At 36.0% G+C, this 27,733-nt stretch overlaps 1 protein-coding gene across 4 annotated transcripts in view; it reads right to left on the bottom strand.

Annotated features, from left to right (window-relative positions):
- Positions 1-7,847: 7,847 nt before the first annotated feature.
- Positions 7,848-27,733, bottom strand: part of METTL15 (methyltransferase like 15) — a 202,129-nt gene continuing 182,243 nt past the window's right edge. For all 4 annotated transcript variants that reach the window (XM_043908405.1, XM_043908396.1, XM_043908411.1 and 1 more), the window contains one exon: positions 7,848-11,776. In XM_043908405.1, the coding sequence (XP_043764340.1) occupies positions 11,331-11,776 (446 nt within the window). In that variant the 3' untranslated portion in view covers positions 7,848-11,330. The remainder of the gene's footprint in view (positions 11,777-27,733) is intronic.

The following is a 27,733-nucleotide window of genomic DNA, read 5'->3' as shown; positions in this document are numbered from 1 at the left end:
CATTCGGTCCCATCACTTCATGGCACATAGATGGGGAAACAATGGAAACAGTGACAGACTTTATTTTCTTGGGCTCCAAAATCACTGCAGATGGTGACTGCAGCCATGAAATTAAAAGACACTTGCTCCTTAGAAGAAAAGCTATGACCAACCTAAACAGCATATTAAAAAGCAAAAATATTACTTTGCCGACAAAGGTCCAACTAGTCAAAGCTATGGTTTTTCCAGTAGTCCTGTATGGATGTGAGAGTTGGACTATAAAGAAAGTTGAGCGCCAAAGAATTGATGCTTTTGAACTGTGATGTTGGAGAAGACTCTCGAGAGTCCCTTGGACTGCAAGGAAATCCAACCAGTCAATCCTAAAGGAAATAAGTCCTGAACATTCATTGGAAGGACTGTTGCTGAAGCTGAAACTCCAATACTTTAGCCACCTGATGCGAAGAACTGACTTATTGGAAAAGACCCTGATGCTGGGAAAGATTGAAGGCAGGAGGAGAAGGGAACGACGAGGATGAGATGGTTGGATGGTATCACTGACTCAATGGACATGAGTCTGAGAAAGCTCCAGGAGTTGGTGATGGACCCAGGAGTCTGGCATGCTGCAGTCCATGGGGTCACAAAGATTCAGACATGACTGAGTGACTGAACTGAACTGATCATTATAACACCCTTTGTTTTACACTGAACAGAATCTGGTTCGTAATTGTATATGCCTTTCACTAATAAGATAGGAAAATAAATTCTATTTGGCAAAAACACATTTTTTTCCCCCTTAAACAATAGGTTCATATTGTCAGAAAAGCTGGTAATAAGGAATAGCAAAAAGGATCTTTGATTTTGTAAAGGTTGGGAGCAATTCAAATCAACTGATCCTATTGAGTTTGAAAAGACTATAAATTCATAACATAGTTTCAGGTTGCTTTTGTCTTAATTGCAAATTTCCTAAACCTTATTAAAGAAAGGAAATTATTTTTCTAGACTCATTTTATCAGGTTTGGAGTTCCCTCATTCTTTATCAAGGGCCTAAAAAGTTCTTCAAATTGCATAAGTAACAACTACAATATATGACTCATTGCATTTCTTTCAGTGAGTAATGCAATTAACACTGCAATATTGTAGCCACTATTTTAAAATATTCTTATTAACATTTATTAACTGCTAGCATTGAGGGTTTTTTTTTACCTCTGAGGAAAAGATTCAAGATGCCCATTATAGCTTTTAACAAACTTAACAATGTGCCCTTTCCTCAAAGGATGATGTATCTGTTCCAAATGATGTCATTTAAAAACACCACAGAGCACTTCATTGGGTAAAAACGAATTGGTGCCTGGAAGAATTTGGGGGAATTTTTTTCATTCAGTGGCAAGAAAATTGTTATTCTAAAAATGAAATGCATATAAGTAGTTTAACAGAAATCATGCTAAAGATGTCTCTGTAAAATTGCTGCTGCTTATGAACTATACTTTTGGCTTTTTTTTTTTTTTTGGTACAGTTCTTCTGTGTATTCTTGCCACCTGTTCTTAATATCTTCTGCTTCTGTTAGGTCCATACCGTTTCTGTCCTTTATTGAGCCCATCTTTGCATAAATGTTCCCTTGGTATCTCTCATTTTGTTGAAGACATCTCCAGTCTTTCCCATTCTATTGTTTTCCTCTATTTCTTTGCATTGATCACTGAGGAAGGCTTTCTTATCTCTCCTTGCTATTCTTTGGAACTCTGCATTCAAATAGGTATATCTTTCCTTTTCTCCTTTGCCTTTAGCTTCTCTTCTTTTTCAACTATTTATAAGGCCTCCTCAGACAACCATTTTGCTTTTTTACATTTCTTTTTCTTGGCATTTAGTCTTCAAGACTATTCAGGTCAATACTCTGTAACACTTGAGTAAGACAGCAATATTTGTGTGTGTGTGTGTGGTGAAGGGTACGGGGAGGGAAAAAGCCCCACCTTCCTTTAAAAGAATAACCATTAACTTGAAATATCTTTCATTGGAAGCACCATTCCTGGCTTCATATATGCTGTGGTTACTTGTTTCTAGTCAGGAACGCACCAATTTACTCAGATTTACCAATTTACACCAATTTACATTCAACTTTTAATGCTGATCTGAATGGCAACCCTATAGTTACGCGGAAGCAATTTTTAGAGAGGCTGCTAGAATCATTTTGTTTGATTTTGGATGTTGGTACAAAGATCTGTTTTGTTTACTTTAAGGCTCTTTTGTAACTGTATCAAATCCACTAGCCCTTTAGAGAAGAATGAAATGATGTAGCTTCTTCATGGTCAGGGTCACTACACTGCATGACTTCAGGGGATATGGCTTATATCCTCCTCCATGTATGACAGTGCAATAGAAGAAACTGTTTATTCATTTATTACTAGATATTTATTATGGAGGAGAAGGTTTTTTAAAAGGTGAAAAGCTGGTCACCTCTATGACAGAGCCAGATATACAGAAAAACCTGGCATTTATTCTGAGTTTAAAACTATGCTGTCCAATCTGGTAACCACTACACATTTAGAGCTTTCAAGAACCTACAATTCTCGAAATGCAGATTGAGATATGCTTTAAGTATAAAACATAAACCAGATTTCAAGGACTTAATACAAAAAAAGAGGAATGTAAACTATCTCATTTTTATATTGCTTACATGTTAAAATATATTGGGATTAAAATACTAATCCAATTTATTAATCCAAAAATATTAATTGGATTAAAATATATTGGATTAAACTAGATTACTAATTTCACTGATTTCCTCATACTTTTCTCAATGTGACTTCTCTAAATTTAAAATTACAATGTGGCTCAAATGGTGACTTGTATTATATTTCTATTGGATAGCACTAGTCTGGAATATTTGATCTACACAGATCATCAGAAATCATTCCATCCCTTCTATTCTTTGTGTCTAGCACAAAACTCCTATCCAGATTAGCCTTGCTGGTACACTGCCTGGGTTGGTTGGTTGATGGCAAGATTGGGATCTTCTAAAACAAAGTAGGGAGCTTGAAGCATCAGGAACAAAGGAGCCAGATGAGTTTAATAGGTAGAAATTGTCAACACAGCCTTTAACGAACACAGGGTCAGATTTGGGAAATGTGACTTCAATTGAGGTGTTTCTTCAGTATTCCTCCCTGGAAAATCCCATGGACAGAGGAGCCTGATGGGCCACGGTCCATGGTGTTGCAAAGTCAGACACGACTGAGGACGCTGATATTGTTGAGTCAAATATTAGACTAGTGGTTGTCTGATTTCTACACATCTCAGAATAAAAGATAATCAATGAAACAATTACAACTTAAAAGATTAAAATTTAATGGATAGCCATTAAAAAATAAAGAAGGCTGGAGCTTTGTAGTTTTAGTCAAATGATCAGATTTTCCATTTGACCCTGTTCACAAGTTGAACTAACCTGTGAACAACTGCACACAGATTGCAGCTGTGATACCCTTCTCCCAGGCCGAAACATGCTGATTCATTCACCACAGTTCGTTTGCAAGTGAAGGAAACAAGCTTTTAAGTTAGAGAAATATAAGCAGTCTTAGATCTGGGAGTCATCAGGAAATGTTTGGTGCTTTAAAGAACTGACTGAAAGTTAAACAGGTTAACGTGACATTTCAAAGGGATTTTGAAATTCAATAGCTTTCTCTAGCAGCTGATGTTTATTCTCTGGTTGTAAGACAAATGTTGAATTTCTTCAAAGGAACAATGATAGATTCTAGAATAACTAGATAGGTTCAACACTCATGATAGTTATTTTTTCCCCTTCACCCTAACCCCTCCCTACCCCATGAATATCACGAATGTACATAATAGGAAATGGGAGAACCATCTGGCTGGCTTTTAAACATGGTTTCCTTCATCATCAAAGAGGTTTCTGTGTGAAAACTGTAATTTATAGATTCAGAAGTAAGTATGGTGCCATTAAAAAGAGAAAAGCAAAATCATAAACAATATATGTAAATCTAGGAAGAGGACATATTCTTTTTTTCTTACCATAAAAACGCTGTGCAGAAATGTAAGATGTTTACTATCACTTGAAAGTTCCATGAGTTGCATAGTCTGTCAGTTGCACATTTTCTTTCATTTTTATTATTTGAAGTATAGTTGATTTACAAAATTATTAGTTTCATTGTACAACACAGTGATTCAGTATTTTTGTAATGAATATTTAGTTTCTTAGCTGCCACTTGTGGAACTGGCAAGTGGCAGCTACAAATGCTAGACTAACCACTTTGAGTTTCCTTCTTCTGGATATTTTTCACTGCAGTATTAAGTCTCTGGTGCTTTCGAAGTTACTTATTAAAAAAAAAAGCTTTTCTAGATTTTTTCTAGTTGTTCTGAGTGGGATGGTTGATCCAAATTATTGTTTGCCATTTCCAAAGCTCAAGTCCTGGTTATTAGTACATACCTTACTTAATTTGATGTCAATTTGAACAACCAGGAATCCCCCTATTTCTGTTCTTTCCACTGTCTGTTATCTTGGCAAGATACTCATCTCTCATTTACTCTATGGATGATCGTGGGGTATTTTCACAGTACTGCCTTCACTAGACGCACATCTAGAGGACTACCTATACCTTGTGAAAAACTCACAGAAGACATGGTCTGAATCCTGGAACACAGAAAGAGAATTCTGTGAAAAAATCAGAGTTAGAGAGACAAAGCTACACAAGTGACTTTGGAGACTGCAATGGAGCACAGATTTTTATGGAACGATGGATTAACGTTATCAAATGCTGAAGAGGTTAAGTAAGTGAAGAGGATGATTAGGATATTGGGTAGGGTAATTAAGAGGTCACCATTAATTTTTAAGACAATAGTTCCTACAGAAAGTATACTAGAATTGGATAAAGGAAATACAAATGCAAAGTTAGATGTAGTGGAGACTTTAAGAAGTTATGATATCAGGACTTCCTTGGTGGTCTAATGGCTAGGACTCCATGCTTCCCAGGCAGGTGGCCCAGGTTGGATTCCTGGTCAGGGAACTGGATCCTACATGCTGCGACTAAGAGCTTGCATGCCACAACTAAAGATCCCTGCACACCACAACTAAGACCTGGCATAGCCAGATAAAGAAATATTTACAAATAAGAGGTCAAGATATGAAAGAAAACAGGATGATGGTGGTATTTGTGTAAGGAAAATAGTCAAGGAGAGATTTTGGTCATTATGATTTGCTTTCAGCATGGTTCATTTTTGAATACCTTTGTAGATTGAAGGAAAGATTCTAGTGCAGAATGGATGGAAGACTGATGAGGGAAAGCAAAATTGACTGAAATAGGTCCTAGAGAAGACAGAAAAGGAACAAAGATAAGCTTTGTATTGAGATACAGGAGTACAAAATGGAGATAAAGGGAGAGAATTATAAACTCTGAGATGAAGGTAAGGGTGTGGGAATTGTATGGATCCTGTTTCAGTAACATACCTTTCCGTGGCGCTGTAAAAGAGATCATCAGCTCATCCTAAGTGTGAACTGTCCATTTACCTTTCATGTTATTTTCCCTTTTAAAACCTGCAACTTACACACTTTATTGGTCCTGTAGTTTCTCTGCATTGACTTTAGAGTGCAGAAATAGGAAACTTTTAAAACACTCCTATAGAAATCTTCCATCTCTTATCTCATAAAATACTCATTTCCTTTTCCCCCTCAAAATGTATTTTGGAGAATCTCACTACAAGGACCACTTAGTTTCAGGCACTTACTGATATGGACATGTAGGAGGACAAATAACATTTTCCAACCTAAATGAATGTCAAATAACTGGTTCTATTTTTCCCAGTTTGTTTTCTTACAAATGGAAACTCCACAAGGGCAAAGACTGTGTGTTTTATTATGCCTTGTCAAACTATAGCAAATACTGGGGGTGTTAAATAAATAATAAATAGGAATAAAATTTCCCCATAATAAAACTGACTATAAACCCAATCAACTGCTGCTTGTGATGCACAGGCTTCATTTAAAACCACTAGGAATAAAGTATTTATTTCCTTAGCCATGGTGCCCAGAAATGTGTTATATTTTGGTAATTATGACTTTTAACTCATAAATATTTATTATTTTCTATTTGATTCATAGCAACCTGATGAGGAAGTCCCAATACTGTCCACTCTTTAAAGTGAAAGAAATGAGGATTAAGGATATTAAAGAGCATGCCCAGTTTGCATATCCAGCTAATATATGCAGACCTGGAATTTAAACTCATTTTTTTCTGACTCCAAAGCCAACGGTTTTATTTACAAGGCTATATAGACTTCTCCTCAATTTAGCATTTCTAAGAGTTGGATGATAATGCTTATCCTTGTGAAAGAATGAAGAACCATACCATTTGACTGTTTAACAATACAAATCCTTACCTTGTGTAAGGCAGACAAGTATTACTGGCCAGGCATAAAGATGGAGCTTAATGAAGAGAACCTATAACTCAAGAATCAGAAATGGAGCATGTCCTCTTGTTTGATTTCTGCTTTGTATTCTAGCATCTGGGCAGTAATATATTTAATAGGGCATATGCTAACGGTAGAAAATTTGTACTTAAATGCTTTGTGTTTAAGATAAAGAATTGCCTAAGGAGTTGTGACATTACCAAAAAGGCAAACTTATAGTCTGCATATCAGAGTTACACTTTTTTCTTTACTTTGTAAATTATCTGAGAAAGAGAGTAAGGTGGTCAAAATTTTTGTGAAGAATTTTAAGGTCCATCTAAATGATAGTATAATGAACTATCACCATTGCATCTGCATTAATTAATTCTATTGAACATTTAATGTTTCTGAAAATTTAGGCTGTAACAAGACTTTAAAAAATTTATATTTAAACTATCTCTTAGTATTCCTGCAAATCATGCTGTGTGTTACCAAACATTAGTTGGGAATAGTAGCAATAAACAGATGAAATTTGAGAAAATAATATAAAAATAGTTATGCTTGTTATACAATCTAGTTTCTTTAGAATATGATGCTGATTTTTACAAACCATGCTTCATTCAACATTGAACATATGGCATTGTGGTTCTGAGAAAAATATATCTCTGATCAGGATTTCTGCCATTAAATTCATATTTATCAAGCACCTCACAAAATTCCCTTTACATTTTAATGCTTATCTCTTTCTATTATAGACTGTTGCTAACACACACACAAAATCTATTAGAATACTGCAGCAATCACAAAAACACAATAGAAAGACAGGTATATTAAAATAAAAATTAGAGAAGTTTAACTAGAAGCAATTTTTAGTTGTCTTACCCATTACTAATAATCTAACATGTAGAGCTTAGTTTGTGAGAGTACATACTAATATTGCATAATACTTCTTTTCCCAGAGTAAATGTGAAATATAAATTAATGTCATCTCTGCTGGTGACCCACTCCAGTACTCTTGCCTGGAGAATCCCATGGACAGAGGAGCCTGGTGGGCTACAGTTCATGGGGTCTCGAAGAGTCCCCACGACTGAGCAGCTTCATTTTCACTTTTCACTTTCATGTATTGGAGAAGGAAATGGCAACCCACTCCAGTGTCCTTGCCTGGAGAATCCCAAGGACAGAGGAGCCTGGTGGGCTGCCTGTCTATGGGGTCGCACAGAGTCAGACACAACTGAAGCGACTTAGCAGCAGTAGCTGCTGGCATAAGAAATTCACATCTGAACAGAGAAAGGGAAAGGGAAGGAGTATAAAAAGAAAGAAGTGAGAGAGATGTTTTTGATTTCTTCCTAAAAGGTCAGGCTTTAATATATATTTATTGAATAAATATATATGCATTCATCTTTTATAACCAAATCAAAGTGCTAATATAAATTTTCTATCTTTTGTACCTTTTGAATTTTCCATTAAGTACTGACTCATACTTTTTGAATAAGATTTCAAATGAAGTTTAAATTTTATTTAAAAAATCTACAGTATAAATTCATTATTATTTATGCTTCTTATTTAAAAACAAAAATTAGAATTTTATAAACCTCTGAAGATATGTAACACTCTGCAAAGACTAAAGAAAATACGATTTTCAAATATTTACAAGCTAATTTTAAGAGGTTTTAGTTAACCTCAAAAACCTAGTGAGGCATAGTGTATTTTCTTATAAACTATTGGTTGTAATATAATAAATAGCTCAATATAAATGAATTTAAGCACAAACCATATATCACATATTACATGAACTAGAAAAAAATAGATATTATTAGTGTCTTCCCCTGAAATTAACGTAGAAATTTCAAAGATTACATAATAACCAACATATAATTGTCAAAACAAAATGAACATACAAAATAGGAGTATCAACTAAAAATTGTATGTAGTTATTAAATTTCATTTCTTAATGAACAATTACTAAAACTGTTAAGAATTGATGTCCTACACAATGGGATCTATGTTATATAAAATGACTGGCAGAAGCAGTCAATAGAAAGATTTAGAAATGCAAAACAATTGCTTGTTTTATATAATTTATATTTTATTGGAAAAGCAATGTACATTCATTTTAATAATCTGTTTTTATTTTCTATATGTACTGTATAAATTCCCCAAAACCATTCTCCAGTGTTAATTATTTGAAACTCATCCATGTATTTGATTATTCATCCTACAACTAAGACTAAGAGGAAGGTAAGAATGATTGTCACAAATAGCCTAATTATAAAAAATAGATAATGTGTTTTTACACTATAATATTTTGAAGCCGATTTTGTGTTTATTGAAGCAGGGTTTTTTTCACGCATATTATTCAAGATTTTTTTTTTTTTTTGGTGGGTCAGAGTACTAGTCTCTTAAGGCTGCCATAATAAACTACCACAGATTGGACAGCAGAGGATAGCAGAAATCTATTCTCTAACTGTTCTGGAGGTTGGAAGTCTGAAACCAAGGTTTCAGCAGTTATTAATACCTACTAAAGTTCCTGAGGGAGAATCTACTCCATGCTTCTCTCCTAGCTTCTTATGGTTGCCAGCAATTCTTGGTGTCCCCTGGCTTGTAGATACATCACTTCAGTCTCTGCTTTTGTCTTCATGTGGCATTCTCCCTTGTGTCTCTGTCTTTCTTCTCTTCTTATAAGGACACAGATATATGGGGTTAAGGGCCTTCTCTGTTCCAGTATTACGTCTTAACTGCTAACATCTGTAATAGCTAAATTTCCAAATAAGGTCACATTATGATGTTTTGGAAAAGACATGGATTTTGGAAGGATGTCATCCAACCCAGTCAATGCAGGCAGTTTCCAGTTAACATTAATGAAAAAATTCCCATGTTATATAACATCCAAACATGATTGATGACATAGGTGAATCATTCCTGAATATTACATGCAATCTTTTGTATTCTAATCACATACTCAGATGGGCACCTACCTTTGGGAATCATTCTCATTCACAAATATAACTTACATACAAAGAGGAACTTACAAAATTCTTTAGGAAGGATTCAGAGGATTAAACTAGGTACGTTCATTTCTAATTTGAGCACATTGCTCCCTAGAATATTTTCTTATTCTGATTTCACTGCAGAATTCTTCAGATTTGAATGTGCGTGTATACTCAGTCTCTTAGTCACGTCCAACTCTTCACAATCTCCTTGACTGTAGCCCACCAGGGTCCTCTGTCTATGGAATTTTCCAGGCAAGAATACTGGAGTGGACTGCCATTTCCTACTCCAGGGGAGTCTTCCTGACCCCAGGGATCAAATTCATGTCTTTTGTGTTTCCTGAGTTGGCAGGTGATTCTTTACCACTGCGCCACCTGGGACATCCTCAGGTTTTAACAGTTTGTAAATTAAAAGTGGTAAACAAACTTGGGAACCAAAGTTAACTATTACGAAGGTAGAGAAAGTAAGTCTGAGATAAATTTAAGTTTTTAATTCTTATCTTTCGCCCGTCTAATTCTGTTGATAATTTATTCACTAGATTCGCCAGCTTAGGCTCTGTAATCATAATTGATAAGATGAACTTTTCCTGTATTTGAATATAGTTTACTGAGCAAATTAACAGTATAAATATGACTTCAAGGGGAACTACTTAAGAAAACAATCATTGACATGTACCTTTAATCAACATGCCCATGTATCCTTTGACTCTTATTCATTCTTTGAGTCATAAATCAAGTACCATGTTGTCAGACCTGGTTTCCTTTAGTAGATGAAATCCCTATTGGATGTATTTATGGTGCTGACTAAACACAGCACAGCACAGCATACTACTTCTATACAGCCCTTACCACTTCGTCGATTTTATATTAATTTTTGTGATTAGTTAATTGCCATCACTCTTCTTTGCTAGACTATAAACTCCACAGGACTGGTACTTTGGGCTATGTATATTTTACTCACCTTTGTTTCTGTATTTCAGTACTTGCATCATAACTGAATAAATCAGAAATGCATACTTACGCATAAAAAGTTATGTGAATTATGAATTAATTTCAACTATTTATTAAAGAATCCTCTACCATGTGAATGCCTGAGAAAACATTTTACAATTAGTTATTATTTGTAAATAAGAAAATTAACAGCACACAGATTTTAGTATCTGGAATAGATGATAAACTTTTCCATTTCAATAGACTTTGACTATTTTGAATAGCTCAGTTTAAAATGCAGGATTCAAATGATAAGAGATTTCACTATTTATCAAAAGCATTCTGGGCTATTACTATAATAAATACAACTGAATTCAAATATAAGTTTTATGAAATATCCTTTGTGAAGGCTATTAGAGCAATTCTATATTTTTAGTTTGCAATATATGAAAACATGGCACATATCATATGGAAAAATCTTAAGACAATAAACACTATAATTCAGTATTTAAATTTATCAGTGTAATGCATTTTCAAAATGGTAATACCTGTATTTGAGAAAGCTGTTCCCAAGTGAAAAATTAAAATAAATTCCATGATCATTATTAACTATTTGAATCATAGACAGTCTGTTGCAAATCTGAATATCTAAATTCAGAATCTGGGCATGCAGATATAATTAAAATCTCTCTTTTGACAACTTGATTTTACATACAATATTCTCCTCTTCTTCTTTTAAAATATTTCCTGGTTAAAGAAAGGATTTAACCAGAATTTAACCATTTCAAAAGTCAAATATATTGCTAAGATAAACATACTTTTCTAGTTTTGAGGTACTGCTGCTCCTTGAATTGAGCTTTCTACGTCATGCTAATATTTCTTACATTTTCTTTTTGAGGAAAAAAAAAAAGCTAGATACCCTCTAGATCCACACATATATAGTTATATAGCTTTAGATATCCCACACTTTCTTACATTAGGTTGTCCAGGAATATCACATGAGAAACTGTGAGGAAAATCTTGAAGGATTAGATGATGAAAACTTTCTCATAATTTGATAGCTGCTCTAAGCTTGGCGGAGCGTCCTCTGGGGTTATCCTGTACATCTTGATCTTCTGGAGTAAGTACCTTCTTGTGCATCAATTTCCACGTTAAAGGGGCCTTTCCTACAGAGACATGCTTCTTATTTTCCTGATCTGAATCCAACTGTGATTTTTGTATCACTTTCTGTCTAGCACTTAGGTTAAACCTTTCTGTCATGCTTATCCCAAGCAGGAATCGTTTAATGATGCGATCCTCCAGTGAATGGAAGGAGAGGGCAACGAGGTGACCACCAGGTCTCAGAAACTTCTGAGCTGTCTCCAGTCCTGTGTAAAGTTCATTGAGCTCATTGTTCACAAATATGCGAAAAGCTTGAAAAGTCTTTGTAGCAATATGGGTAGATCGCTGTAGCAAATCTTTTCGCGCATAAAGAGCAGAGGGAGGAAATGCACCTACAGACAGATTTTGTAAAAACAGGAAAAGAAGACAAATGGGTCACATTAATATTTTCCACTGTAAATTTACTGGGTTGTGTTTTACATATATTTAAGGAACCATTTCCTTAGAAAATTGTGTCATTTCATCCATATTTCTCCATTTTATTTCCAAGTATTCCATCAAAGTTTAAAACTATTGTGTCAGTAACATCTCTCAGAACTCTTAAGGCTAACTGGAGTCAAATAAGAACAGAGAAAGACAAAAGGTTGAACAAATATTTGAAGAAATAATAATGAAAAACTTGCTAACTTTGATGAAAAATGTTAACTCTCAGCTAAAAAAGTTCAGTGATCTCAAATAGAATAAACACAGAAAATTGCACCTAGACACATCATAAAAAAACTACTACAAGCTGAAGATAGTAAGAAAAACTTTGAATACAACAAAGAAAAAAAAAATACTGGAATAAAACTCAAATTGTTGAGGGAAAAAAAAAAAAGCTGTCTTCCAAGAAAACTATTTTAAAACCATTTTTCAAAATTAAAGGCTCAAAGACATTTCAAATGAATTTTAAAAATGAGAGAGTTCATTGTTAATAGCTTTAAATTCAAGAAATGCAAAAGCCAATACTTCAGTCTGAAATAAAATAACATCAGGTGATAACCTGGATAGAGAGAAGACAATAAAAATATGAGTGATATATGAAAATAAGAAATATGTTTAATTTCTCACAAGACAGGACTATCTTTCCGTCATTCTTAATTTCCTTAAAAGTCAGGACTCTAAGTAAAATGATAACAATATTCTAGGGTTTATAATATAAAGATATACTGTACATGACAGTAACACAAAGGATGAGAGTGCATAAATGAAACTACACTATTACAAGATTCTTGTATTTTACGGGAATTTAAAGTTGCATACTGTGGTCTCTAAAACACTCAATAAAAACAATGCAGAGAAATAAAGCCAATAAATTAATAGAGAATAAAAATAATCCACAACATATTTTAACATAAAAGAAGGGAGAAAAACAGGAAAATAAAAATGAGGCAGAGAGAAAACAAATAGGAAAAATGGAAGACAATATATCCAAATATAAAAATAATCACATTAAATATAAATGTACTAAACATCAATAAAAATGTAGAGACTATGTGACTGAGAACTAGCAGGACCTAATTAGACATCATACCTAATTAATTACATAATTATACATTATAGAAAAGTACACTAAATTTAAAAATACAAGTAAAAATAAGCAAATAACTAGAAACGTATATCACGTAGAGAGTAAGCATAAGAAAGCCCCGAGAGACCACAGAACCATTAGACAAATAAGCTTCTAATGTGGAGAACTGCTGTGCTGTGCTTAGCTGCTCGGTTGTGTCTGGGCATGAAGGACGCTAGGCTGTGTCACTAGTCTGACCCTTGGTGACCCCATGGACTGCAGCCCACCAGGCTCCTCTGTCCAAGGGGATTCTCCACGCAAGAATACTGGAGTGGGTTGCCATGCCCTCCTTGAGGGGATCTTCCCAACCCAGGGATCGAACCCAAGTCTCCCGCATTGCAGGCAGATTCTTTACCATCTGAGCCACCTGGGAGAATTGCTAGACCCCAAAATAAACATTTCCTATAGAAAAAATAATCAAGATAGCAGGAAGATACAATTACAAAAGCATATGCACCAAATAACATAGTTTCAAAATTTTACACCTCTCAGAAAAATGACCCACATTTATATATGCAATTGTATTTTGACCAAACGTCAAGTTAATTCAGTGGAGAAAGAACAGATGAAAGTGATTATATGTACAAAATAAAATGAACTTCAAACCTTACACCTCACCATACACAAAACTTAATTCAAAATGGATCATGAACCTAAGAGCAAATACTAAAACCATAAAATATACATCTGACAAAACTCTTATTCACATATAAGGGAATCTCACAACTTAACAATAGTACTCATTTTAGTAATCTGTAACTCTGGTAATAAAGTGCATTAAGACACATCTGATTAATCATTTTAGGAAACTGGATTAGAGAGGGGACAAATAATATTTTATATGTATCTCATAGCTGAGAACCTGGCCATCTGACGTTAACCAAATCAGTGTTATATGTTCACTTTTCCCTCCACAAAATCTACTTCATTGAAAGACTAGAAAACATTTGACACTAGGGAATTTATCTTCCAACAACCAAGTCTCTCAGAAACAAAAGTCAAAGTTGAGGAGGGAGTTCAACTTCTTTCCCTTTGATATTCAATTTCTCCATTTTCCAGGGAAAGAGTTTTAGTCACTGGGCAACGTGTTTCAAAACATTCTAAGGATCTGAACAAACATGCATGATTTAGAACTTGAACTTAGAGAATGCTTCAGGAAGGCTGCATTCCTGAAGACCTTAAGTGATTCAAACCTTGCCTAATTCAACACTAATTTTTTCAAAGGGGAAATGTAATACAAAATATGTTTTAATGTATATGGATTTTAATGTAAAATAGGAGGCAACCATTCATGGAACACATGGATCAATAAATACTGTAGGATATTTCTGCTTTAAGGCTTAAGTTTTTTTTTTTTTTCTTGGCATCTCTAATATTTTGTAGAAATTAAACTATGGCTCAACATGGTAACTGCTTAGCTTTCCCTGTATTTTATCACATTTTAAAGATATATATTTGAGGATGTGGTTTTTTAACACAGCCCACTGAATTAACCATGCCTAGATATGTGTTAACTAAGTATATGAAATTATAGAAAAGGAGAAAGCTTAATTAATACTTTGTTGATATTATCATTAGATATATTTTTGAAAGCTAATAAAAATAGGAAATGCTAAAATAATGAAATAATGTCTGAAATCTCCATGAACGTGAAAGTGAAAGTCGCTCAGTCATATCTGAATCTTTGAATTCTCCAGGCCAGAATATTGGAATGGGTAGCCTATCCTTTCTCCAGGGAATCTTCCTGACCCAGGAATCAAACCAGGGTCTCCTGCATTGCAGGCGGATTCCTTACCAACTGAGCGATGAGGGAAGCCCCAAAGCTCCATAGAAGTTCTATATAAACAACAGCATTGGTTCATTTGATATGAAAAAATATGGTAGGCATTTTTGTTTACCAGCTAAAATGGCATCTTCCTGTATCATAATTATAGTTTACAATTCATGTAGCCAGCTAGATATAGAACTACGAGATTCCTAATTATTTTAGTTGAAGAAATCTGTTTTTATTTCAAAGTATTCAGATAAAGTGACTTTATTAATATTTTATATTATGCAACCTCAAGTTTATATAATTCATGTTCACATTAAGTGCATTCACCCTACATATGAATCTGGAGCTCATAAATTAACACCCATGTAACCAGATAAGCTTGTCTTTATAAGGTCTAATTAGGCCTTGTCAATATCAGATCAAGGAGAAAGAAAATAAGAGCTTTCATTTATATTTAGGAATGGATGATCCTGAAGATAATAGGATAACTGGATTTCATGAAGATTTCCTTCTGGCATTTACTTCTGCATAGGGAATTCTAACCTGGACTATGTCCACTGGGTTTCCTAAGAAGGATTTCTAGGAGTGGTCCTGTCAGCCTCCCCAAGTTGCATTTTTAGGGAGATGACAAGGGACTGCAATGGACAATGTGTGGTTTTGTGAAGCTTTTTAGTGCTGCTCTGGGGACCAAAGACATATATCCTCTCTTCCTTTATACTGGAGCTTTTGTGTCTGTAATTATGGGAAGAGAGGCTGATGATGCAGATTGTGTAAAATGAAATAAAAATGAAACAAAAGTGTATAAAATACCATATGGTAACAGAAATTAAAACAGTAAAAACAAAACATCAACTGTTAATGTTACAAACAGACAAAAATATAAGAAAAGACAATCCTACTACCAAGAATTAAACAAGGTTCTTTGTCTGAATTAGAAAGTTTAAAGACAATCAGTAAATGTCCTGTGCTTCTGAGGTAGCAAAAAGTGATTTCCTTGTGAGACTCACTAGTCAGAGAGCAACTCTGCTACAGAGTCCTCTTAAGTATGCAAAGACTAGGTAGGAACAGTTGCCTACAAATAATCAGAAAAAGATTTAAAAACTATATTAGAACCAAGGTCTACCTATGAGCTGGACTGTAATTTAGGCCATAGGAAGAAAAATATTAGCGATACCTGCTCCCTAATTCTGAGGAGCTGGCTGTTTTGCAATCCTTCTTCACTGCTTTCTCATCTCCCATATCCTGTTATCAGAAATAGAAACTGGTCTCTTTGTTTTTCCATTTCCTGAGTTTAATCACAGAGTCTTGTATGGCTAATTCATTTGATTAAGGCATAGAGCAGGTAAGACAGAAAATATGGACTCAAGCACAATCTGGGTCATTTGGTTTGGTACTGAGGGAAAATCTCTTTTTCTATTTTATACTCCATCAATGGATTCACTTAACACCAAGCCAATGTATGTTAGTTCTAAATTGGAAGAGGTGTGCTTACCCTTCGTGTAGCACTTATCACACTACTATAATTACTAGTTTACTTGTCTGTCTTACTCGACTCCAATCTCCTTGTGAACAGGAATTATTTCATGTTAACTCCTATATTCCTCCTGCTTAATAGAGACACTTATGATTGTTAATCCTGACTGTACGTCAGAGTCACCTGTGGAGCTTTTGAAAAAATAAAGATGCCTGGCTGAAGTCCACATCAATTGAATCAGTTTCAGGGGTTTATTACACAGGAATCAGTACTTTAAAAAAGACTCAAAGAGGATTTTGATTTGCAGCCAAGATTAAACACTACTGTAGTAAACACTCGGTAAATGTTTGTTAAAAAGATAATGAATGGATAATGAACAAAAAATATGGGCAAATGAATAAAAATCCAGCACCATAACTACCAACAGTTTTATTCACATCACTGGATGAATATGCAAAGAGTATGATATTCAGTCACATCAATAAGTGACTAAATAAAGAACATAATATTCCTAGGGAAAACATTATGAATAGAATTTTAATAATGTCATGAAACAAATCCTATTCTATATCCTACTTTTTGGCCAAATGTGATTGTGGGTACTAAATTATGATTTTAATGGAACAAGTCAACTCTTACATTTGCTAAAAATTTCATTGTCTTAATACACCTCATGCATGTATTTAATGATATCTGATACAGACTGGGAATGTCCTTAATATTATTTGCACATGTAGTGGATCACTTGCAAATAATTTGAAACTGAGGCCCTGCAAACATGAAAACCTTTATTATCTGAAATAAGCAACTGTGCAAAGTGAACTTTATTTTTGCATATTTTCTTTTACAGATTAATATAAGACATGAGAATATCTTGGTAAGATTTGCAAATCTACTTAAAAATTTTCATTCAACTCTTCCATAGTTTAAGTTCAAGACTTCCCCTAAAGATTAATGCATAATATTATTGAGATTTTAAGTTAACTTTATTTCACTTAACATCTTTGAAATCCTAAACCACAAGTTCTCTCAGTTTTTCAAAAGAGCATAACTGTTTTCCTCCTAATACTTTAAAATAGCAAAATTATGTCAAAAAAACAGACTACAAAAGGAAATTAAAAGCTAATATACATTCAATACCAAGTTCCAAATGTTCAACCTGGATTTAGAAAAGGCACAGGAACTAGAGATCAAATTTGGATCATCAAAAAAGCAAGAAGCTCCAGAAAAACATCTTTATTGACTATGCCAAAGCCTTTGACTGTGTGGATCACAATAAACTCTGGAAAATTCTGAAAGAGATGAGAATACCGGACCACCTGACCTGCCTCTTGAGAAACCTGTATGCAGGTCAGGAAGCAACAGTTAGAACTGGACATGGAACAACAGACTGGTTCCAAATAGGAAAAGGAGTATGTCAAGGCTGCATATTGTCACCCTGCTTATATAACATATACGCAGAGCATATGATGAGAAATGCTGGGCTGGATGAAGCACAAGCTGGAATCAAGATTGCTGGGAGAAATTTCAGTAACCTCAGATATGCAGATGATACCACCCTTAAGGCAGAAAGCAAAGAACTAAAGAGCCTCTTGATTAAAGAGGAGAGTGAAAAAGTTGGCTTAAAGCTCAACACTCAGAAAACTAAGATCATGGCATCTGGTCCCATCACCTCATGGCAAATAGATGTGGAAACAGTGGCTGACTTTATTTTCTTGGGCTCCAAAATCACTGCAGATGGTCACTGCAGCCATGAAATGAAAAGATGCTTACTCCTTGGAAGAAAAGTTATGACCAACCTAGACAGCATATTAAAAAGCAGAGACACTACTTTGCCAACAAAGGGCCATCTAGTCAAAGCTATGGTTTTTCCAGTACTCATATATGAATGTGAGAGTTGGACTATAAAGAAAGCTGAGCACTGAAGAATTGATGCTTTTGAACTGTGGTGTTGGAGAAAAGACTCTTGAGGTTCCCTTAGGCTGCAAGGAGATCCAACCAGTCCATCCAAAAGGAAATCAGTACTGAATATTCATTGGAAGGACTGATACGGAAGCTGAAACTCCAATACTTTGGCCTGATGCGAAGAGCTGACTCATTTGAAAAGACCCTGAAGCTGGGAAGGATTGAAGGCAGGAGGAGAAGAGGACGACAGAGGATGAGATGGTTGGATGGCATCACCGACTCAATGGACATGAGCTGGCGTAAACTCCGGGAGTTTGCCATGGACAGGATGGCCTGGCGTGTTGCCGTCCATGGGGTGGCAAAGAGTTGGACACAACTGTGTGACTGAACTCTACTGAACTGGATACTTTTTAAAAAATGTATATTTAAGAGTAAGTGAACATTAAATCCACTAAGGGATAACAAGTTCTAATTTGAGTATAACTTCTAGACACTATTTGGCACTTACATCTCTCACAGTAAAGTAGGGAAAATTCATACCATGAGAGATTGACCCTAGCTATTCAAGAAAAAGGTTGAAGTGTTCTGCCTCATTAGAGGTACTTCATTCTCACATTCCAGATCAGGTTTGTTTGCAGTGGTATTTTAAATTCCTGACAGTTTCATATCCTTACTCTTTTCTTCTTCTCATATCAGCAACTTCTGGTGGCTTTTTATCTTTACCTGGAATGAATCCATAACCCCACCATTTCACACCAATTCCAGTGCCCTCACCCTAGTGCCAGCCATCACCATGTTTTCCACACAGTTATCAGCAGATCTCTCGCATACAAAAATTCAATGTCATTCCATGGTTCAACACGTTTAGGGTCTTTCTTATCACATGAAATGGGAACTGAAGTTCTTACCATCTCCAAATATCCCTATGTCATATACAACTTCTGCTTCTCACCACCCCCATTTTTCCAAACTCTGTACTCTTAACTAATCCATGGAGTGTTCCAGACTGGGTCCTTTGACCTGTACCAAGAATATCTGTCGGCCAACATACCCCTGGATGGGTACCTCCCTAGTTTACTCAGGTCCCTTAAACACTGCAGCATTAGAAAAGAAGGAATAGAGCACTTTGTCACTGGAGTCCCCTTACATGGTTTTATTATTTTTTTCAAAATATCAGGGATACATATTTGTTTACCATCTGTTTTCCTCCATTAGAATATATACTCAGTAAAAACAGAGGCTTTGCTTATTGCTATAAATCCTATATACCCAAAACAGTTAATAGATTGAAAGAATGGTTGAATTTACACTTGGAAATTATAAACAGTCATTGTTAGAAAACAAAAACAAAAGCAAAAAATATATTATGTTGTATATGAAGTAAAATGTTAATGTCACTACTCAAATTCCATACAAGAAGCAATCAACAGGTATACTTTCTAACATTTTCTTAATAGATATATGACACTTTGTATATAAATGTGTATATTTATAAAAAGAGAATGATCTATACAGTATGTGCAAGTTTCTTTTCACCTGCCTTACTTTTAAAAGTAATTTCAGTTGCCTAGACACATTATGGTCCATTTTGTCTGTTCATTTAACAAATGCTTGTACTGTCAAGAACAGTACCTAACTGGGAATGGTAATTAAGATAGAGGCAGTCTCTACACAGTAGAGCTCAAACTGCCAGCACAGCAGGAATATTTGGGATGTTTTCTATTTTTACTATCACACACACACAAATGCTGCAGCAAACACGTGAGCTGCACATTCAAGCATTCTATATAGCAGGAAAACTACAAAGTGAAAAGGCAGTCATGATCTGGGAAAAGGACTTCTGTTCAGTTCAGTTCAGTTCAGTTGCTCAGTCGTGTCCAACTCTTTGCGACCCCCATGGACAGCAGTATGTCAGGCCTCCCTGTGCATCACCAACTCCCAGAGTTTACTCAAACTCATGTTCATCGAGTTGGTGATACCATCCAGCCATCTCATCCTCTGTCATCCCTTCCTCCTCCTGCCCCCAATCCCTCTCAGCATCAGGGTCTTTTCCAATGAGTCAACTCTTCATATGAGGTGGCCAAAGTACTGGAGTTTCAGCTTCAGCATCAGTCCTTCCAATGAACACACAGAACTGATCTGATGGACTGGCTGGATCCTCCTGCAGTCCAAGGGACTCTCAAGAGTCTCCTCCAACACCACAGTTCAAAAGCATCAATTCTTCAGCGCTCAGCTTTCTTTACAGTCCAACTCTCACATCCATACATGACCACTGGAAAAACCATAGCCTTGACCAGACGGCCCTTTGTTGGCAAAATAATGTCTCTGCTTTTTAATATGCTGTCTAGCTTGGTCATAACTTTTCTTCCAAGGAGTAAGCATCTTTTCATTTCATGGCTGCAATCACCATCTGCAGTGATTTTGGAGCCCAAGAAAATAAAGTCAGCCACTGTTTCCCCATCTATTTGCCATGAAGTGATGGGACCGGATGCCATGATCTAGTTTTCTGAATGTTGAGCTTTAAGCCAACTTTTTCACTCTCCTCTTTCACTTTCATCAAGAGGCTCTTTAGTTCCTCTTCACTTTTTGCCATAAGGGTGGTGTTATCTGCATATCTGAGGTTATTGATGTTTCTCCCAGCAATCTTGATTCCAGCTTGTGCTTCATCCAGCCTAGCATTTCTCATGTACTCTGCATATAAGTTAAATAAGCAGGGTGACAACATACAGCCTTGACGTCCTCCTTTCCCTATTTGGAACCAGTCTGTTGTTCCATGTCTAACTGTTGCTTCCTGACCTGCATACAGGTTTCTCAAGAGGCAGGTCAGGTGGTCTGGTATTCTCAACTCTTTCAGAATTTTCCACAGTTTATTGTGATCCACACAGTCAAAGGCTTTGGCATAGTCAATAAAGCAGAAACAGATGTTTTTCTGGAGCTTCTTGCTTTTTTGATGATCCAGCAGATGTTGGCAATTTGATATCTGGTTCTTCTGCCTTTTCTAAATTCAGCTTGACCATCTGGAAGTTCACAGTTCACTTATTGCTGAAGCCTAGCTTGGAGAATTTGAGCATTACTTTGCTAGCGTGTGAGATGAGTGAAAAATACTCGTAACTAACTAAATGTGAGCTTGTGATAGTATGCCTGTAGAATCAGTGTTAGTTAGGTCAAAAACTGTTTATGCCTATCTAAATTTGAATAAATACTTCTAAATTTACTGTCTAAATATCAATAGATTGTGTCAATTTACTTCTATCAGTAGTATTTGTGAGAGTCTGGCTCCCCACTTCCTCAATTAGTACTAGAAACTATCACTTTTTGTAACCTTGGCCAGTCTAATAGTAGACAAATGATAGCTTATAGCTGTTTTAATTTGCATTTCTTTGGCCATTAGCAGAAGCAGGCATCTTCTCAAATCTAATGACCATTTGATTTTCACTATGAAGTCTGTGAACAAACTCTTAATGTGATGTTTCTTTTTTCTTTGCTGATTTGGAAGAACTATTTATAAAATAATGACATTAACCCTTTGGTTCTCTATTTAGTTGCAAAGAATGTTCCTGGATTGTGACTGTCTTTATAGTTTGTGGATTTTTTTATATATAGATAAATAGATAAATAATAGAACTGATTGTCTCATTCTGTTCATACATTTCAAGTTTAAATGCAAGCATAAAATGTTTACCAATATATCCAGAGAGCACTTGGGTTGTTGTTGTTTTCTCTGTGATCACAGTAAGAAGCATAAAAAGAGAATCCTCTGTTACACCAGGCCCATTCTCTCTTCCTATCTTCAGACTTAGATTTTGTAGAGAGGTAACAGCTTTATAGTATGACTAAAGCCTAGTGGTCGCATACATACACACAGTACATCTAATATTAAAATATAATTTTGAAAATTAGTAATATGATGTGTTTCAAAGACTTTTCTTCATGTCTTAAATTCTGTCAAGTTTAGGAAGGCTTTCCTTACTCCAAGATTATAGCTATAAACAACTGTGTTTTTCTGGTTTTCTTTCTTCATCTAAATATCTGATACACAAGAAGTTGAAGATTTAGTATAATATGAAGAAGAGATCTAACTTTATTTTTTCAAAACTATATAGCTAATAGCCCTGAAACAGCATGTTATTTCCCTACTAATTTGAATTACTGATTTGATCAACTACTACATTTTTAGATACAAATAGATCTGCCTCTGGATTCTTAATTGTTTTGCACTGATGTATTTCTCTATTTTTCTGCTAATATCAGCTTATTATTACTTTTTAAAATTTTCCAGGACGTCCCTCTTCCCCATGCCATTATCTTTCTTTTTAAAAATTTTTTGGGTATTTTCATTCATTATTCCAAATTAAATTTAGAAATAATAAAGCATATAATGATAAACACTTTGCTTGGAATTACAGTAAATTTCTAAACGGATTTGGATAAAATTTACATTATCATATCAAACAATCCATCTATGGAACATCACATTTCCATTAATATTTTATAGTCCTTCATTAAAGTTAAATAGTTGTCTTTACCTAAGTCATGGCCAGTCTATTTGTTATTAGTGTGTTTACACATACACATTTTAATAATCCCTATGGAAAAGCATTAGAAATGATATTATATGAAGATGGCATGATGTGATAGAAATAGGGCTAAACTTGAGAAAGGAAAAACTAGGTTCAGTGATATTTTACATTTTTATGACTGTTTGATGTGGGGCAATAACACAACTTCTGAGTTTGTTTCTCCATTAGAAGAGGAGATGATAACACTTCTCAAAGCATTATCCTAAAAATCAAGTAAAGAAAATACTCAGGAGCACCTAGTGCATGGCACCCCACTCCAGTACTCTTGCCTGGAAAATCCCATGGATGGAGGAGCCTGTTAGGCTCCAGTCCATGGGGTCGGTCGGGTACGACTGAGCGACTTCACTTTCACTTTTCACTTTCATGCATTGGAGAAGGAAATGGCAACCCACTCCAGTGTTCTTGCCTGGAGAATCCCAGGGACGGGGGAGCCTGGTGGGCTGCCGTCTATGGGGTCGCACAGAGTCAGACACGACTGAAGCGACTTAGCAGCAGCAGCAGTAACTTTATGAATGTTAAAGTGATTTCGCACATTTATTTATTCTTCTCAGTTGTAAAATGGAGTGATGAGAGGATTTGATATGTTAATTTGAGGTTCCAAACTAATTTTATTTTCATCCTGAACTAATAGCAGAGTAGGTGGGATAGAGGGCTGTTGAAAACCCCTGAAGCATCTGAGTAATGCTTATTGGATTTAGGCATTAGACTAAAACACTTGGCATTTGGAATGAAGTTAAAATTTTCCTTATGTAAAAATTAACGGTGCACTTCTAAGTTAACTTATATTATGGCATTCTAAGTGTATCATTTTTTCCCTCTGTCCTTTTTTTTATTATTGCCCTATTAATAGTTCTCATGGAATGTTTTTATGTACAGGTTATCTACTTTCTTAAGCATAGTTCCTCAAAGATAAAGGAGGAGGTAGAGGAAGGGGAGAGGAAAGGAGTGGGAGGAGGACCTTGACTCTGATTTTTCAAACTGCTGTGCTGGGGAATAGTAATCTCATAAACTATAGTATTTGCACCCCCAATCGAACGCCAAGGTGTTTGTTGTCTCACAAGTCTAAGAAACCTAGCATGTTAAACTCCTTTCTTGGAGATCCACAATACCCATTAGCACGGTAAAGCTCTGAAGGTAACCATATAACTTTGCTTACATAGGATGTCCAAACTTTTTGGAACAATTTTTAATTTTTAATAACAACTATCTATTCCATGGGCTTCCCTGGTGGCTCAGACGGTAAAGAATCTACCTGCAATGTGGGAGACCAGGGTTCAATCCCTGGGTTGGGAAGATCCCCTGGAGAAGGGCATGGTAATCCACTCCAGTATTCTTGCCTGGAGAATTCTCATGAACGGAGGAGCCTGGCAGGCTACAGTCCATGGGGTCACAAAGAGTTGGACACGACTGAATGACTAAGCACATCTATTCCACAGAACTCCTTTGCTGGGTAACACACTTGGGAAGATACTGAAAATAGGTTTTGTGTTAATCCTTTCTAAATATCTTAACCATGTTGTTAAATTCCTATAATAATTCTGAGAGGTAAAAAATAAATATCCTTATTTCCATTTAAAGGTGAAAGACAAAGGAGTTATATGTATCTTTCCAAGTTCACAAGAATCAAATGAGAACTCAGGTCTTTTTTAACAAGACGTCCACTCCAACACTCCCTTTTTTGTAATACAGAATGAACCTAACTTGCCCAGAAGAAAGGCATAACATTTCTGGCTAGTTCATCTAAGAAACACATTCTGAAAAACCCAGATCAGCATTAATTCATCTGAAAAGAAAAATAAAACTGTTCAGTTCAGTCGCTCAGTCATGTCCCACTCTTTGCGACCCCATGAACCGCAGCACACCAGGCCTCCCTGTCTGTCACCAACTCCCGGAGTTTACCCAAACTCATGAACCCTCTTTACTTTATTATATATGTAATTTTTAAAATTTCTTTAAAATGTTCTTGAGTTTTGAAGTGTGCCCAAAACAAGGCAACAATTTTAAGACCGTATATAACTTAACCATCTCATCTCCTTTTTCCTGATAAGCCTTTAAGGAAGTTAAGATTAAATCACATGGTTTAGAGTGATTTCCAGAAGCTCTGATTCCATGTCTGGTGTTTTATATAACAACCTCATTTTCTGGGAGAAAATGAGTGTGGAATCTTTACTCGAAGCCTGAATAGCCTTTTACTGAGAGATGTTGTAATGGAGCCCAAATCACTTTGCATCAGGTTGCAAGAGTTTGGCTTTCTCTCCACATTTCCCTTGGGGAGATGTGCATTGTCAAGACTAAAGACTGTGCATCTGGCAAAGGCAGCAACTGCCCTGGTTTCTTACCCTGGGAACGGTAATGAATACCTTTGGCTTTTGTCCTTTTTGTTCCATTGAAAATAATATATTGTTAGCTTAGGTTATTAGACTGTGCATTTGTCTCTTTTTCATCAGCTTTCTTGATAGTAGGTTTAAAAAAGAAACAGTTGCTACTGCTGCCATTATCAAAAGACTTTGGGGCAGGTACTGATTACACGTTTTTGATTAAGAATCTAGACTCATCCAATGCAGTACATACTGGGCTTTTCCTGACTCCCCTGCTAGGAAGGGGGACCTTTACAGTTGTTTTTATGTTTGAAAAACAAGTGCTTAAAATTTTTCAGCTAAGCAAAATGACGGTGGACAAACTTGTGTATAATTAGGAATAAAGGGCTCAGGTGGCGAATATCTTGGGGAATTAAACCAAGATCCTTTAATTTTTTTTTTTCTTTAAAGCTTCTTGAGAAATGGTGATAGAAGGCTGAAAGATTTTCCCATACATTTCTTATTATGCGTTTCTTGTAAATACACAGTTTTAGCAGTGACAAGGTAGTGCTCCTTGCTCTCATTCTCAGCCTAGATTGACCTTTTCCCTCTTCTTACAGTTTATGTCTGTGCATGTGCATGCTTAGTCGCTCAGTTGTGTCTGACTTTTTGCGACCCCACGGATTGTAGCCCATCAGGCTCCTCTGTCCATGGGATTTCTCAGGCAAGAATACTGGAATGGGTTAGCCATTTCCTTCTCCAGGGGATCTTTCTGACCCAGGGATCGAACCTGTGTCTCCTGCATTGGCAAGTGGATTGTTTACCCTGAGCCACCTGGGAAGCCCATAGCTTATGTCTGCTGCTGCTGCTGCTAAGTCGCTTCAGTCGTGTCCGACCCTGTGCGACGCTATGGACAGCAGCCCACCAGGCTCCCCTGTCCCTGGGATTCTCCAGGCAAGAACATTGGAGTGGGCTGCCATTTCCTTCTCCAATGCATGAAAGGAAAAGTGAAAGTGAAGTCGCTCAGTTGTGTCCCACTCTTAGCGACCCTATGGACTGCAGCCTACCAGGCTCCTCCATCTGTGGGATTTTCCAGGTGAAAGTACTGGAGTGGGTTGCCATTGCCTTCTCCGACAGCTTATGTCTACTCATCCTTAAAACTCTCTAAAGTGCAATCTTCTTCAGGAAGTTTTTGCAGTGTCCTTTTAATACATATTTTTATCAAACTATTTACTACTCTATACTATTTACCTATTAACCCCTTCTAGGTTGTAAAAAGTCTGAAAACTTTTTGTATTTTCCTTATATCCCCAGGCCCAGGTCTAGGGCCTGGTGTATGGTAGGTGGCAAAGGGAAAAACCCAGTAAATAAGAGAGATTCTTCCAGTCCCAAAGATCAAGATGTACCAAAATGGTATGCTGAAGTTAGACATTCATAAAATCCCTGAAATCTTTGTAAGATGTTGTGTATACATGCAGATTTATGTGGAAATACTCCAGGGTTTCTATCAAAGGCTCAAATATACCAGTGACTCCAAAGTAGGCAAATTCTTGGTGAAAACATACTGAGGATACTGGGTTTTTAGCTTACAACTTACCACCTTTAATAATACCACCAAATAAGCCTTTGCATTTATGTAGTTTTAGTTTGTTACATTTTTCTTTAACTCCAGGAATATCACCACTTAGCACCACCAGAAGCGTTGTTAAAAATCCCCTTTACGCATGACAGCAGACGTTGGAAACTATAGCAGTGAATATTCAGTCTTCCTCTGACTCACAAGGAATTTCATATTAAAAGTAAGAGAAAACCTTGCTTAGTAACAGGCTGCACGATGTATAATAATAGAACACAATTTGTATGTGGAAGCGGTAAGATAGATTTCATTCATAAAAAACACCATGCTTCTGGCTAGATAAATGATTTGAGGTCCTAGAGAAAAACTGTCATTTTTAGTTCTGGGATACCCTTATGCTACTTACACTTTTTAAAATTTGATACATTCACATGCTCAAATGTATTGAGATTTTTAAGCTTGTGAATGAAATTAACAATGTGCTGTGGTTGTCACTGTGATGCATTGCAATTCCCCCTGAGTGGTAGGGTTTAGAAATTAATTCAGCTCTTGCACCTGTTTGCCAGCACTCGTCTGTTGAATTTCCATCACATTTAATAAGTCTCTGTGACGCAACTCGTGTCCTTTTGCCTGGGCTCCTTTAATATAGTGTTAAATTCTCACTCATCTGAAATTTAAGTAATATTGCAAATTTGAAATTGTTAATTAAAATCTGTGAACCTCAGTGGTTCTGGATAAAACTGGCTTTACCCAGTGAGGTTCTCTTGGAACTTCTCAGAGGCTCATCTAATCCCCACCTCCTACTAGGTTAAGTCTGATGACAACATGATGTGACTACGGGTGGTGGAGTCTTGCAAATCCTCATACAACTGGGAAAAACAGTTATAGGCTTGAACAAAAAAGGTAACAAGGAACATTACCCACTGAGATGAAATAAAAGAGATGGCTCAGAATTAGTTTAAAAGAATATCAATTGCTTGGGACGCAGACATAGAGAACAGACTTGCAGACACAGGAGGGGAAGGAGAGAGTGGGATGAATTGAGAGAGTAGCATGGAAACATATAAATTACCATACGTGAAACAGACAGCCAGTGGGAATTTGCCGTGTGACAGGGAGCTCAACCCAGTGCTA

Source organism: Cervus elaphus, chromosome 1, assembly GCF_910594005.1.
Source record: "Cervus elaphus chromosome 1, mCerEla1.1, whole genome shotgun sequence".
NCBI classification, from domain to species: domain Eukaryota; kingdom Metazoa; phylum Chordata; class Mammalia; order Artiodactyla; family Cervidae; genus Cervus; species Cervus elaphus.
The sequence above is the reverse complement of the archived record's forward strand: the minus strand, read 5'-3'. Positions and strand labels throughout refer to the sequence as shown.